Source organism: Chrysoperla carnea, chromosome 3 (genome assembly GCF_905475395.1).
Source record: "Chrysoperla carnea chromosome 3, inChrCarn1.1, whole genome shotgun sequence".
Taxonomy (NCBI): domain Eukaryota; kingdom Metazoa; phylum Arthropoda; class Insecta; order Neuroptera; family Chrysopidae; genus Chrysoperla; species Chrysoperla carnea.
The window spans coordinates 35,994,882-36,011,429 of NC_058339.1; the positions used below are offsets into that span (position 1 = coordinate 35,994,882).

At 27.8% G+C, this 16,548-nt stretch overlaps 1 protein-coding gene across 2 annotated transcripts in view; it reads left to right on the forward strand.

Annotated features, from left to right (window-relative positions):
• Positions 1–16,548, forward strand: part of LOC123296983 (probable G-protein coupled receptor Mth-like 1) — a 136,088-nt gene that overhangs the window by 78,891 nt on the left and 40,649 nt on the right. For both annotated transcript variants that reach the window (XM_044878721.1, XM_044878722.1), the window contains exon 3: positions 8,931–9,115. In XM_044878721.1, coding sequence (XP_044734656.1) covers positions 8,931–9,115 — 185 coding nt within the window. The remainder of the gene's footprint in view (positions 1–8,930; positions 9,116–16,548) is intronic.

Consider the following 16,548-nt stretch of genomic DNA (forward strand, 5'->3'; position numbering starts at 1 on the left):
AAGATTCAGTCGAGCAACATATAACTTTTACACCTCAGTGATTACCCCATTTAAGCTCATTGAACTAACTAAACAATTTCTTTGTTATTTCTTATAAAAATTTATTCTACAAGGCTACAACGATTCAATCCTTGAAAGATTAGTTCATAAAATCTTTCATAGACAACATACATAAAGCATTAAAATTTTAAGTCATTTTGTTATTTAAAAAAACTGCTAAAACTATCCCAACTTTCAAGATTGATACTGCGTTCAAGATGTAGCAATAAGAACTAATAAGAATTTTAGAAATTTCTTTTGAAATATATTCTAAGATACTGTAATTTTTATACCATATATAAGTAATATACAAGGTATACTAAGTTAAGTCCCAAATTTGTAATGCTTAAAAATATTGATGCTACCAACAAAACTTTAATAGGTGTTTATAAAATCATCTAATTAGTTCATTTTTGGTTGTCTGTCCGCCCGCCCGTCCGCCTGTAAACACGATAACTCAAAAACGAAAAAATTTTTCAAGTTGAAATTTTAGCGCGTATTCAGGGACGTAACAAGTGAGGTCGAGTTCGTAAATGAGCAACATAGGTCCATTGGGTCTTGTAAACCGTTAGAGATAAAACAAAAGTTAAAATGTTAAAAATGTTTCTTATAAAAAATATTCAAACTTTTGTTTGAAACATTTTTTCGTAAACATCACTGTTTACCCGTGAAGGTGCAAATTAGGCGCAAATTGTATGGTATGTTTTATATGGGAATATCAGTTATGTATGTGTAATGTGATAAGAATCATCAACACTGTCTATACATGGTATTTCAACAATTAACTCAGTCAATTGTTTGTTTTCACTTGTTAAAAGTAAATTTTCTTCTTCTTATATTTGTGACAGTAATACATAATTACTTAACTGTTATATCATAATATTATATAAAAGTAACAGTATTAGAAATGATCTTTCTTCTGGCTAAAAAAACAATAAAAAATATACATTTTTTCTCCTGAAGTTCAACCTCAATTACACATACTAAACATATTTGTGGTCGGAATATATTGTACATTACTTGAATAAAAAAATAACATTTTTTTACAGAACAATATTAAAATATTAAATTTTTTTTATATAGTCATCAATTTTAAAATCTTTACCGCATGGAATATAATAAAACATGCGTGTTTATAATATGTGTTCGGTTTTAAAAACCGATAGCACGAAAGTTTTTTTTTCTAGTATTTAGTAAGTGTAAAAGTATATATTATTATAATTATCGTGGATTGTCACACGCTCGTCATAATTATATTTACAGCATCACATATTCTAATGTATTTTCGATTTTTATAGCTAAAATTGAGAAAAAATTATTTTCAATTTGTAAATTGATTTTTTTCTTTATTAGACGGTGTTAAGCATCTTATTCTGTTTTCACATTTTATAGAAATTCACAAGTTTTATCAAAATTCTTCTCTAGTCTCATTTCGTTTACCTAGGAAATTTGATAGAAAAACCTTTGTTTTTTCTACCCCTTGCGAATAGGAAACTTCTTGATGGAAAATGGAAAAATATTCACATATACAGCTACATCTATTAATTCAACCATTAGTCAAAATGGAACTAGAGAAAAAAATATTGATCTTCGCTAAAAGCTTCATACTGTAAAAGCGAAGGTTTAAGACAGTCTAATGGATACCATCGATTCTAAGATTAGAGTTTACACAAATTCTAAGATGGAGTGATCTCAGGACTTAAAATTTATGTAAATACTGCTTCCAAAACTCTTCAACTTAACCTTAACTGTATTTCCCAAAGAGTTTGTATACATAGAGAATGCAAGGGATCTGCTCGCCTGTAAGTAGATGCGATAAGTTGTCGCATGTCGATAAGCCGTAGTCATATGTCATAATCATATGATGCATTTTGTGTTTCTCCAATAATGTAAACAATATGTAGCAAACGACATATAGATTAGACAAGGGCACAGGAAAACTCACTGTCAGTCTTCTCTCTCATTCATCATATCGCAAGTTTTAGGATCTGACGTTCTCTACTTGTATAAACTCTTTGACATTTCTCGTCTTTAAATTCTTGATAATCTGTATACGTTTATGGGTTTTTTTTCTAGCTATCGTTTGAATAGGCTTAAGATATTTAAAAAAATACGTTAATACATATTATATTGCAATATAATATACCTACTTGAATGTGATAAAAAAATAAATAAATACAGGTGTTATTTCTTAACAAGTTGATGATGAGGCTTAATTACATGTGTTAAGTATAATTACTTCAAGGTCAAATTAAAATGTAATCTATTTTAAAAGTTAATTTTTTGATGTAATATATCAAAATTTTGATGTGATTATATCTTTTTAGGCGGTAACTATATGGGATGTTGTGTGAAAACTTATTAAGAAATCTTTAAATACACTAAAAAATGATAGATTAGTTTTGAGTACTTTATTGTGAAATTTACATTAATAAAACATTCTATTTAATGTTTTGCTGGCATGCAATTTAGTTTTATAATTGTTGTACTGATGAGCTTTATGCATTACTTTTATTAGTTTTACTAGTTAATACTTTTTCAATAAAATGCTTAATATTAACCTATTAAGGCCTTAATAGGGGTAGTACCAAGGCAATTTTAGATTTAGGGTTGAAATTATTTGTACCTTATTTTCAACTTTGATGATGAATTTTGTTATGAATTGAACTTCATGAATGAAGACGAAAAATAAGAATAAAATTTTTCGATAACTGTCTTGGTTTTCGAAATATAGAGAGCTAAATAATTAAACAAAATTTTCGATTTTCGATAATTTAAAAATTACTCCTGATATCGAAAAATTTTACTCTTACTTTTTGTCTTATACTGCCAAGTTATAACATAATTCATCACCAAAATTGAAAATTTGTATTTTTTTTTTAAATTTGTGACCTCACTACCATGTCTGTTTAACTTTAATTTACATGGTTTTTTTCTTCCATTGACTAGTTTTGGAGAAATCCATGGAAACATATCATCCATCTACCATTATTTAAAATTTCCTTGGGACTCGTATATCCTTAACATGTGAGTTACGGCAACGTTGGTTGGATCACTGATATTTGTCTCTGTTACAATTATTTCGTCCTTTACCGTTCCTCTCATTGTATTATGTATTACATTACCCCAGCTACCTTCCACAAATTCTACCTTCCAAGTTTTCACTAATTCTAATTGAAATATTTTTGCGTTGTGCTACTTAGAAATGTATTTAAAATTCGAATTTTTTAATCTTATCTATCTACATAAGAATAAATATATTTTATCCAACTTAGATCATTTTTGTTCTCGCTTTTTGGCTACCAAATTTAATAATTCAAATTTTCCAACAGCCACAATAAAAGATTAGGAAAGGTTTTGAGCGTATGCATGTTAGTTTTTTTGGACCTCGTTAGAGTTTTTGTCATTGGACTACGTCTTAGAGTATGGTATTAAAAGGATCTGTTTGATTGGACATTCAACATCTCATAACATTAATTTCCAAATTTTTATAAATTGGAAAATGAAGATTGAAATTGTTGGTGATGTTTCATTTAAGGATTTGCTATTCGATATTTATATGTGTCTGATTTCAGGACATAGTTTTTTATCCTATGAACAGAGACAGCTTTGCTGAATATTTGTTGATATCAACTGCTTGTTATATCTTAATAAGTTATATCGATGTCGAATTTTTTGATTATTTTAATTAATTATTATTTTTAATCAGAATTTACTAAATTGCAAATATCTGAAATATTTTAAATATATATTTTTTTATTATAAATCTACTTACATTGAAATAAATATAAAAGACAACATTCTTATTAAAATTACTTTTGCTTAATAATATATTTACATATAATATGCATATGTCTGAAATTATGCCTTAAGAAATTATTAACATATTTTTAGAAAATATATTATATATCGTAATAATATATTAAAACTAATACATAGTTTGTGAATTTTATTTGAAAAATAATTATTACTAAAAAGGTATTCACGCGACCTTCATGCTAAAAATCTATTAAAAATGGCAAGGTTGAATTCACAAATAAAAATTTTTCTCATAACCCTATAAAACCACTAATTTTATCATTACAGATTGTTAGTATTTTAATAAACTAATAATGTAATTTTAAATAACTTACTTGAAGAAAATTACCATCGCCACTCTAAAAATTGAAATAGAAATTTTATGATATCTTTAAGCTTTTATTGAAAGTTTGTATTAATTTTGATTTTGTCCAATAAATCAAAGTACCTGAATGACCGAGCTTTGCTAGTTATTTATTTTAAACAAAATCTCGCTAGATCGATTTTTCGCACCCGAAACCCCCTGCATACTAAATTTCATGAAAATCGTTGGACCCGTTTCCAAGAGAAAACGACGTTTTCTTAAAATAAAAACTTGCTAGATCAATTTTTCGCCAATAAAACCTCTGCATATTAATCGCGTGTTGCTCAACAACTTCATCTACCGAAACCTTTAGTGTTTCAGTGTCAGTAAGACAGTTAGTTTCTCAATTAAAAAGAAGCCATATACTTAATTTATAAACCTTTCCCAATGAATGTGAAACGGTTGGCAAACTAGGGCTCGATTTATTAGCTTTGACCAAGAGGGGCAAGGCTGGTAAGGTATTTAAAAGGGTTAGCAAGCCAAAGACTCGTAAACCAACGCTAGTTCAACCCCATTTATATCGTCGGGCTTGGCAGATCGTATATGGAAATGTGCTTTTATGCTCTTACCCTACGAGCTTACTCACTGTTAAAGACTCTGTGTGACATCATAGGTCAGAGACCCACACGATTATGATTGGTAATGACCGTATCTCTAAATGATTTCTACTTAGAGATACTGCAATCTATAATAATTTGCTCCTCAACAAATAAATATATTTAATTGAAGTAATTTGAAATTCCAAGTACAAAAATATTATTGTTATTATAATATTAAATATATGAAAGTAAAAATTATACCTATTTATTATTAAATACCTCCAATAATGTTATTAAAATAATTATAACTAATTGTAAAGATTTTTATCTTCATCGCTGAATATTAAATTTTATAGAATATTTAAAACAAATGAATCTATAATACTTATTATTCTTTAAAAAAAAGAAGTTTTTCAAATCGTTGTTCATCATCTTTTTTTTTTTAGTAATTATATAATTAAAATTCCATACGAAGTGATAACATCAATTCTAATAATATCAATAGTTTAAATTATGGAAAACACTTTAATTTAATAACAGGCAACAGAGCAACTGAGTTATTTTGCTCGACCGTGAAAACTGATTGCATAATTATGTCTTATGAAATGTGAAAATTTAATTTATTTTATGAAATTTTCTTTTTCTCGGTTCAAGAATATTCATTCTGGATTTCAAATTCACCCTGGATTTCATGAAAGCTAATTTCAACGAAATATGCTCTCTTTTTTAACCCCCGAACAAAAAAAAAGGGGTATTATAAGTTTGACCGCCATGTGCGTCTGTCTGTCTGTCTGTGTCATCCTAGCCCCTAAACGGATGAACCGATTTTGATTTTTTTGTTTTTGTTTGAAAGGTAATTTAATGGAATGTCTTCTTAGCTATGTTTCAAGTGCGAATTTAGAGTTCCGTACCCAAAAAACTACAAAATGGCGATGATCTTCCAAATCTACTCAGTTTGGAAAATTTGTCGGGGTTATTTTAAATTTTGTAAATTTCACTTGTAACATAATGTCTTGTCTCTTCTGGTAAATAACTCGTAGAGTCTTCCTACATAAAAATATTGCAAACAAAGCTTGTTGAGTGGAAAGAAGGAATAAGAATGCCATCTTAGCTTTCCCATTTTTCATTGAGTTTCTTACAATGCTAATGAAAAACCGCAAAAGTAAAATTGAAAACCTAATGAAAAAACGATTAACCGCTAGAGTTTATCATCCATCTAATTTTTTCAGTCACATTTGTTCATTTTTGGAAAAATGTTTCAAACGAAAAGTGTTGTTTTTTTTTCAAAGAACTCATTTTAATTTCAAGTATGTTCTTTAGGTCTTAGTACTTTTGAACCTGAGCTGAATTTAAAAAAGTTAAAGTTCTAAGTTAAAAAGGCATGTTTTTTAAACTTTACATTTTTTAAACTTTGAATAATTGCATTCGTTTAAAAGACAAACGCAGTCACTATTTATCAAATACCATATGCATTAAGCGGCATATTTATTTAATAAACAGCACTCGATTTATCAAATAAATTGTCCAATATTTTGTACCAAGAAACTTTAACATCGAACAAAACATTCTTTAAGAAATTTTTTTGTTCAATATAAGAAAAAAAAAACTTAAAACCATGTTAAATGATATAGAAAGTTTATTTTAAAATCATAGACCATTAATTATGACTTTTAAGTAATATAATTTAAGATTTATATTTATAAAACTTCCGATAGAAGCTATTGTTTTCGTCTCGAAAATAGAAATAAGAAAATGTAACTAAAAATTTTAAACATATGTTCAAAAAAGATTGTTTCTCAAAATTCGTCGGTTATAAGAACAATTATGGTCGGTATAACCGATGGTAGTTATCGGTATAAGCTATGTGTACATATTTTATATTAAAGTAAAAGTATTTGTGTATATGTTGATCGTTGTTGCAGACTAATTCCAACGACAATTGGTCACTATAACCGATATATAAGTAATAAGGTTTAATATAAAGTTTATAAGACTTAAAATTTAACTGAAAAGTATGTACATGTAATAAAAATGTGTATGCATGCGTTCGTCGTTATAGCCCATATGTCGGCAGCTTGACAAATACGTTACACTCGAAAAATAAATGTTATCGAGACAAATCTTTCAAACGAAAAATATTAATTTCAAAGGCACACATTATACGGATATTGCATTTGATATAAGTGTTCAGGTTCAATCAAAACCTCACTCTGGTTTATAATTGGCAAACATTAGACGAAAACTTTAAGCTAGAAAGTTGTTCTTAAATAGTTGTAGAAAATAGATTTTACAATAATTTATCAATGATTTAATACCGAAATCAGAAAGTAATTGGTCCAACCTTTAAAGCGCATATCGACAAAGACTTGTAAATTTTTTTGAATACCGTAAGTAATTTAATGTAGTACATTGCTACTAGGTTAGTTACTTATTATATTATATATCATATTCCACCGGAAGTATTCAAAATTGTTTTTGTTACTCAGTTAGTTGTTGTCGTTATTGTTGACAAGTCTTGTGTGTAATATATCTAACTTCCTTCTATTTTTTTTTACCTTTAAGTTAAATACTCATTTATTTTTCCAACTTGCCATGTCACTTTACTAACTAAAACTAACTTAATGTGTGTGTATTAGAATTCCGTTTCAATTTTTAAATTCTATTGTTTTAATGCAATAGAGAACTTAATTAATTTTTTTTAACCAAAAATTCATATATAAATGAAATAATAATTCATCTAAAGTATATTTAAGTAACGCTTTAAAAATTGATAATATTAATTATTAATAAAAAAAATATACGTTAGTAACGTATGTACACACGTTGAGGCAGCGAGCCAATCAGAATTACGCTAAAATCACATGTTTCAGCAATTACGTTATAATATATTGAAAACAAGTTTAGAAACAAACCTTTGTCATTCTGCATGTTATTTTATTATTTCTCCGTGCGGTGGCGTTGCTAAAAACGATGTATTGACGTCACTGGCGTTTTAATTTATATATATAAATTTATAAAGAACATCCAAGTTTTTCTATTCAAGTAAGAAAGGGTTCTACAGAAAAGTTAAAGAAAATCACTCTTGGCAATTCAAAATCCCTGGCTAACTGATAATTTTTAAAATTATACTGAAATGTCAGAATGGTTACTGTATCCGAACACTCGTTTTTCGTTCACAAATCAAAATAGACAGAAATATACGTTTTTTGAGATCCGCCTTGTGAAAAGTATGTTGGATGGGCCTTAAAAAGTGTATTTAAAATCTTCCAGTGACCCTGTATATTTGAAATTTATCAAGTCATTAGTTTATAACGCTTTAAAAGTATATTGATGCTACAACCAAACTTTTGGTATAGGTGTTCATAAAATCATCTAATGCACATCCTTACTTAAAGCAAACTCTGTTGTTTGTTTATTTAGAATCAGCAATTCGACAATCCCAGCAATCAGCAACACAGCAATCCCATTCGAAATGGACTTGGATGTATTACATAACAATCTTCCTAAACACTACATTCCCCAAGTATCTGTTTAACAGCCACAGGGTTCAGTGTTGGGCTTAAAGTTAGTTTCTTTTCCTCTGCTATCCTCGAGATTAGAATTTTGAACAATGAAATTTTAAAATACGTAGATCATGAATTGAATTTTTTCCCTGTTTGAAAATGAGGAAAGGAATCAAACAATTTTTACGTTTACGTTTCATATATAAATATTTTTAATGTTGGCGGACTATATCTTTTCTAATTCTCTATGCTGCGATGATGTTATATTGATATTGTTTACAGTTGACAACTTACTACGATACCATCATTGATGCAGTTTCTTCTCAAACTTAACATTAATATTTATTAAGTAACTGTTCTTATTTTTTAATTAATACTTAACAAAACAACTGATATTGTTCATAAAAATCATAAATACTTACTTTATAACTTAACTTGTTTTGTATTTATTAAATTAACAGTAATTTTTTATATTTTTATTCATTTTATATTCTTCAAAAAACTGTTTTTGTTCTGCAAGAAGTTGATCTAAGCGAGGATAGGACATCGATCAATAATATTCTGTATTGATTTGATTTTGTAAAACTGGATTGATGGGAAAATATCATATTGATTATTTTCTTTGTAAAAAATTTCCGTTAGCCATTCTTCTTATAAATTCTAATTTTGTTCTTTGCTTTGTTACAGTGATTTACGTCCAGCTAGTTTAGAAAAAGGACAAGAAGCATGTCGTCTACGTTTATATGAAATTTACGCATGGGGTGTTCCATTATTAATTGCTGGAACTGGTGCCATTGTAAATAGACTTCCGGAAGAGGAAGGATATAATTTTCTAAGACCACGCTTTGGTGAAAAAGATTGCTGGTTCTATGGTAAGTCTCGTTATTAAAGCTATTAAATGAACAGGCAAGATTTGTGTGATAATAATTGCATTTAGAAAATTGCCTTCTATACTTTTAGATAGATATTTGCCTTTAATATTATTAAATCTAGTATCTTCTAAATTGAGATTCATCGCTCTACGCTCTACGAACCACTATGTTTACAAATAAAATATTCCATTACAAATATCAAAATCTTTTTTGTTTATCGTAAACGTACGAAGATAATGAGCATACAGTCTACAAGATTTCTAAGAAAACATTTCGGTTACACCTCCATACTGCACTATATTTTACAGCGATTGCAACTGTTGATTGGAATTTGTTAATGAAAACACCTTTATTCATCTGGCTGCATAGAAAATTGACATTTAAAAGCCGGTTTTAAAGAGTAAAAAATATGTTTTTATCAACAATCTCATAATTTTTTAATTCAAGTGCTAAAACTTTCTAAAACTACAATTTATTATTTTTTCTATGCTGTTATTTAAGATTGATTTTTTCTTTTAAGTTAATAAATAATTGAACAGCTAATTTAATAAGAATTTCATATTTTGCAAGGTCGGAATTGTTCATATTATCTCCATTATTAATAAAATTCTTCTTATTAGATTGTTCAATCATTTTTTTATTGTAGTTGTTGAATTTCAAGGACATATATGTATAATATAACAAAATATAGAAAGATCATTTTCTGATATCTGTAAGCTTGCCTTTCAGAATTTTTCTGGTATATAGAAAGTTACGTCGCATCTCGAGAAATGAATTCCTTAGGCCAAATAGAAAAAAAAATTTAAAAATTTTTTATTTGAGCCTTCTTTTAAGAATTACAATCAAATAATAGTACAAGATCCGAATTAAGGTCGACCTTCACCCATCTGTTTACCGAATGAAAGTTATTTTTTATGAAATGTAAAATTTTTACAAATATCCCTGTTGTGGGTTGTCCTAAAAAATATGGTCCAGACAACTTTTAATAAAATATCAAAACTTGGAAAGCTTGTAAATTTTATTTTTTGACTGATATTTTGTGGACAATCATATACCACCGTATTTGCAATAAAATTATCTTTATTTATATATGTGAGGAAATGAATTAACAGATGAACGTAATTACTATTCACAACTTGTATAAATGCGAAAATAGTGAACGAAAAGAGGCAGACAGCATAGCTGCTGCATATTCTTTATGGCTTTTACTTTCGAGTAGATCAAAATTCGTTAGATGTGAAAGTCAGTGAAAAATTTCTAAAAATTTTACTCTTGATATTTTCACTAAAAGTAGTCTGGACCACTTTTTTTTAGGCAACCCATTGCAGGGATATTTGTTAACATTTTATATTTCATAAAAAATAACTTTCATCCGGTTAACAGATCGGTGAAGGTCGATCCTAATTGGGATCTTAGACTATAATGCAAAAATTGTTTTAAATAAAATATTTTTAAATTAATTAAAAAAATGGAAATTTTCATAACAAATAAAGTAGTAGAAAATAAATTTTACTGTAATTTTTCATTGTATTTCTTATCTGTTTGTTAAATTTCACAGATTCATTAATCCTTTGAAATAATTATCAAAATTTGCAATTTTGTATTTTAGAAATTATGCGTGTTTATATGAAACTTAACAAATCTTAGCAGGATAATAAATTGTAATAGACTTTTTTTTCTACAACCATTCGTAAAATTAAAAACGATAATTAACGAAGCCGTATCACGTTAAAGGTACATCGTCATCATTATTGATATTCTCGATATAATTCCCAAGAGATGCGTCATGATTATGGCATGTATAGATTCTTTCATAACAAAACAAATTGATAACGCTTGAGATCTTTGAGATGAAACTCCACCCCATGAAGTTTCACCTTCTCAATCAATGATATCAATCAATTCAATTTTATGAAAATAGAATACACAATTTCTAGTGGACTTTCTCCTCAGATAAATATTACCCCAGAATTACTCTCACCCTCTCTCTCAAGAACAGACTTTTCATACCTTAGTGCCAATCGAAATTTTTAATATACTCTTCAAGGACTGTCAGAATCCGTAATTTAAGTTGAACCTATTTTCATAAGGATTGTGCGATGTCCTTTCTTACTATTATTACATCCTTAAATTTAAATTATTCCATTCTATTTCTTTGTGATTTTAAATAAATATCTTATAGAAAAAAATCAATAAATACGTATCAATAATTTTGTTTATTAAATAATAATAATAATAATATTGTTATAATTAACATAAATATAAATTTTAATTATTAATTGACATTAAAAGGCACTATAATTTCCATTCCGTACTGTGTCAATTATGATTTTTTATGCCTATTTGCCAGAAGAAACTCCATCTTCTAATCCAGAAATTTCATCAATAGATCTACGATACCTTATTCCTTCGGAAACGGAAGATTCTATAATACTTGCACCCACCACATCCACTTCTGATTTTTTATCCACGGGGATTAGTAATTCAACAATTAAAACAACTGAAATATTAATTTTAATTCCATTTAAATTTAGCATTTTTGTTTCATAATTTTGAGAAAGAAATGGGATTTTTGTGTGAAAAAGTAACAAATTTCCATCCATCCATCCCAACTTTGACGATTATAACGTATATCAGATTAAGTCATTCAAAACCCATGTCAACAGAAAGCGTGTTTTTTCAGTTGCTGGAAGCTTTGTTACAAAAGCAAGGAATAGGCGACTTTACGATCGTTCATTGAATGCGATTGTGTTTTTAAGATTCCACGTCTATTCCAAGTCTAGCTAGTAATATTGTGTTTTTGTTACTACAATATGCCATTAGTTCGATTTAAATCTAAGCATATTATAACTATCACGAGTATGACAGAGTATATGCGTTAAGCAATGTATCTAAGTAAGAGGTATTATAGATGTTATATGAAATTGCAAAAGTGACTTTTATCGTGGCTGCGATGTCTTTTAAGCTATACAACAGTCTGTTCTCTGCCTGTAGAGAGTGAGGATCAACACATATATATAATACCTCTCACTTTAATACATTGCTTAACGCATGTATTCTGTCATACTCGTGATATTTATATCCCTAGATGTAAATTGAACTAGTGGTATATCAAAAATACAATAATCAGTCATTTTTTGTTAATTACTTTTTAAAGTACTTCCAGCATAAATGCATTTGTGGATAGATTTGACCTATTTCTTTTTCACATACTCAGAATAATGTTAGCTGTGAGATCCCAAAGTTACGGGATTTTTGGTCGTTTAGTCCTCCCTTTTACGATATTAAAAAATTCGCTCGACAGAATTGAAAAAAAAAGTAAGAAAGTTGAAAGGAATGTTTTTAGAATAATATATAAAAAATAAATTTTAGATATTAATTTTCGTTTTCGAGGCATAATGATCTCGTGTTTTAAACGGTCAAAATTACAACTTTGGGATTTACTAGTAAGCCCTAATAATTTCTTGAATTTTTTTTTTTAATTCTGTCGAAAAAAACGAAAAAAAATTTACACTAGCTTTAGCATAAGTACTGCAAAGCAGCATATGAGCATATTTTTCGTTGCTTTAATAAGAAATTATAGTGTTTGCTAGAGTGAAATAAATTTGTATCAAATACAAAGATCAAATACAAAGATAGATTCACGAGCTTTTACGGATTCCTTACTTGTTTCTGGCTGATTATTGGCGGGCTGTGTATCAGTATCACTCTCTATATAATCTGTTTCAGTTTCACTGATTGTATCTTGTCTTTCAATTTCACGTACTTCTTCAATAGGTGCTGATTGAACACTTTGGAATGTAATTTCCAAAATTAAAATAGCTGTAATAATAATGAAAAGTAAAAATAATTTTCTATAGAGAGTGTTATATTACTTTCTTTTCTATAGTTTGAGAAAATTCTTATTTTAAGGAAATATGTTTCAAAAACAATTTTTTACAAATGTGGCAGAAAAAAATACAAAATTTAAAAACTTACCCGCAAATAAGAACATTGTTAATTTATTCATTTTGGATTTTTTTTGTTAAATATAGTCTTTACTACTCACAATATGAAACACTAGATACTTTGGAAACGAAATTTTCACTTAATATATATTAAAAAATTTCATTGAATTTATGTCACGACCACTTTAATTTAGATAAAAATTAAAAATTTTGTTAATAATATCAATTTAAAAAGGCAGTAAAAATATTGAGCAATCGAAAATCGTAAAAATGATGAAATATAAAATATAAGTTATGAAAACCAATTGAAATTGCACTTGAATAAAAAAAAAAGCCCAACCACAAAAGGCATACAACTTTTTGATCGAAAGATTTTTGTCTGATTGGTTTTTATATCTCAATTATTTTTTACAATTCAAATAAAGAATCCGGGATGAAAACTTGTTGATTTGTTACACTCGAATAACAGTAGATTTCGCCTCTGTTGAAAAAGTGCGTTGGATTAGTAATTTCAGATTGAATTAATGTACAGTTTCTTTTCCCAACTGGCAACTCGAAAACAATAACACAATCGATTTTGTGTTTAGTATTGAAATGTCTTTGGCGACTCGATGAGTAAATACACAACTATCTTATGGAGTTTAGGCTTCACAATCTTTGAAAATTTTACACTGGTTGGAGAATAGAGTTAATAAAATAGTTTTTGGAAAAAAAAGCATCGAACGCACCTTTCTGTTTAATCATATGCTTGCAATTCCTGCCAGGCAAGTTAAATTTAAATAAAAAAAATTTTTTAACAGAAAGAAAACCGACTTTAAAAGATAAACTTTTCCAAAACAAATTAATATGCACTAAAAAGTAAAAAAATTGCGATAATATAATGTAGTTTAAATTATTGTTATTTTTGGAGTCGGTGTCAGTCAAGGAAACAACTCTGACAGAACACATTAGCTTGGCTGACATCGACTCCAAAAATAACAATAATTTAACATTATATTATCGTTATTTTTTTACTTTTTAGTGCATATTAATTTGTTTTGGAAAAGTTATCTTTTGTAGTCGGTTTTCTTTTTGTTAAAAGTTTTTATTATTTTGTGATTTTTAATGAATCTGAAGTACAAAAACTAATTTTTCACTAAAAAAAAGAATCATCGAAATCAGTTGGCGTGAAACTGAGTTATTCGTCCTCTTGTCGTGCATACTTAATGGAGCTTTAAAATAGATAAAAAATCATCAAAATCGGTTCACCCAGTCAAAAGTTCTGAGGTAAAACACATACAAAAAGATACAGTCGAATTGATTACTTCCTCCTTTTTTGTTTGAAGTCGGTTAAAAATATAAAAAACCACCGACAAATGTTGCGGGTATGAAACCCTAAACTTGACTTTAAGCATTGCTAAAGAACACTGTTCATTAAATTAACTTGTTACAAATTGTTGGCAAACTAATTATAATTAATTAATTAGTAATAAAGTATGCAACAATAATGTAAAATATCAAACTTTAAATCTGTCTGTGACGGTACATATTGTATTGAAAAGTTTACTCTGTCTGCGACTGTACCTTATTGTTTTTCAACTTTAGTTCTTTTTATTGCCACCAGTCGGTACACAAAAAACGCAGCTAACTAGATTCATGTTTAAGAACTACCTCTTTGAAATTCGAACTGGCACAGCAACAACATGTTGGAATAATTAATCTAAATTATTTATTCCATCATGCCTTCACTTTATTTTTTAACACATCTTTAGTGTGTGGCAATATAATTAAATTTATTAAATTTTAATATTTCTTTTTTTAATTCTTAATAAGAATTTATATTTATTTGCAATACGACAATGTTATCAAATATTTTGTGAAATGTCGTTTCTTTGAAAGACGCACAGTTTGAAGAGTGAAATAGACACTCTTCAATTATTTAAAATTGTGTAATTTAATATTGGTTTTTTCTACCTGTGTTTTTGTGACTTTTCGAATCTCATATGTGGGCACAGCCCCTTAAAAATGTAAATTAGGGAGCTGGATTCACAGTGATCGCAAGCTACATACAGGAAACTTTTATTTTTAATTATATATTTTATATATAAGTTAATTTTTTTTCTAAATTCAAATCGTAAGATATTTTTTCCAAAACTTTGTATTTTGGTTTTAATTTCAACATGTAAAATTCATGTAAGTGTAAAAACAAGGCTGATGCCTTGTGAATTTATATTTTTCTAAAGTATGTATACTCAAACAATTATATTTTTTTTTTTGAATTAATCAAATAAACAAACTTTATAGTTTTTGGTATTTTAAACGTAGACTTTTTTTTTTGTATTGTTAATACTTTCTGGGGGGTAATCGCCTTCGGCGTTATCTTTGGGCCTAGCACGCACTTTGATCTGTTTCGGTTTTATTTTCAGACCGGGATGTTTCCCTTTAGCGACACTGTTTAATATTTCTTTTCTTTTTTTTGGATATCGTAAATATTAATCCGAGTGTTCTGGGGGGTGCGAGGAATTTTGGCTGAGGCTTACTTCTTGTTCTCGACGCAAGTCGAGAAACAATTAAGTATTTAATTTGGGAAGAGTAAAAATACGTTTCTTTTTTTTTCTAATTACCTCACCAAAACATTAATTCCCGCATCACTTGGTAGCGAGAGCGTTAACTACCAATTTCGTTTACACTTGGTAGCGAGCGTATCACTTTGTTAGCAGAGCTCCGCGAGCTACGATTTTCGTACATTTGGTAATGAGCGTAACACTTTTTTAGTTTTTTGCGTTATATCTGGTTACGTTACTTTAAAGAATCTACGTTTAATTTTCTCTAAAATTTTTTTGACTAGTAAAGTTTTCTTGTATGTAGTTTGTGGAATCACGTAAGTTGAATATTTTCGTATATAAATTTGAAATTTTGAAAATTAAAAAAAAAAAATTTTTTTTACATAATATTGGATATTTATTAAAATAATATCTAATATTTTTTTTTGGTATTTGTTCAAGGAATTGACATTATAAATCCAATTATATAACATTGACTAGTTTGAATTAATTAGATTTTGTTTTTGTTTTTTTACACATTTTATGTAATCTTAAAATATATTGCTATTTTGATTACCTTTATTGGTCTACTATTTAAGTTGTAAATCCAAATTTTATTTCATAGTTTTTTTTTGTATGTTTCTTTATTGGCTATTTTTTAAAAAAAAAAAAAACTTTTTTTTTTATTTACATGAATATTTATTTTGAAACAAGTTCATATTTCATCAAAATTAATTCAAACGTTTGTAATTTTTACTTTGTTGAACTTTACTAATTTCTTTTTTTGTTTTCGTTTCGTTAATTTTTTTTTTGAGGAAATCAAATAAAAGGGAAAAATGTCGTCTGACGACGAAGATTTTCGTGGTTTTCCAAAACCTGTTAAAGACGAAAAATACAACAACAAAAGAATACAAACGGATTTTAATATGCTCGACAAAGATGTTCAAGTATCAGTTCAACAAAA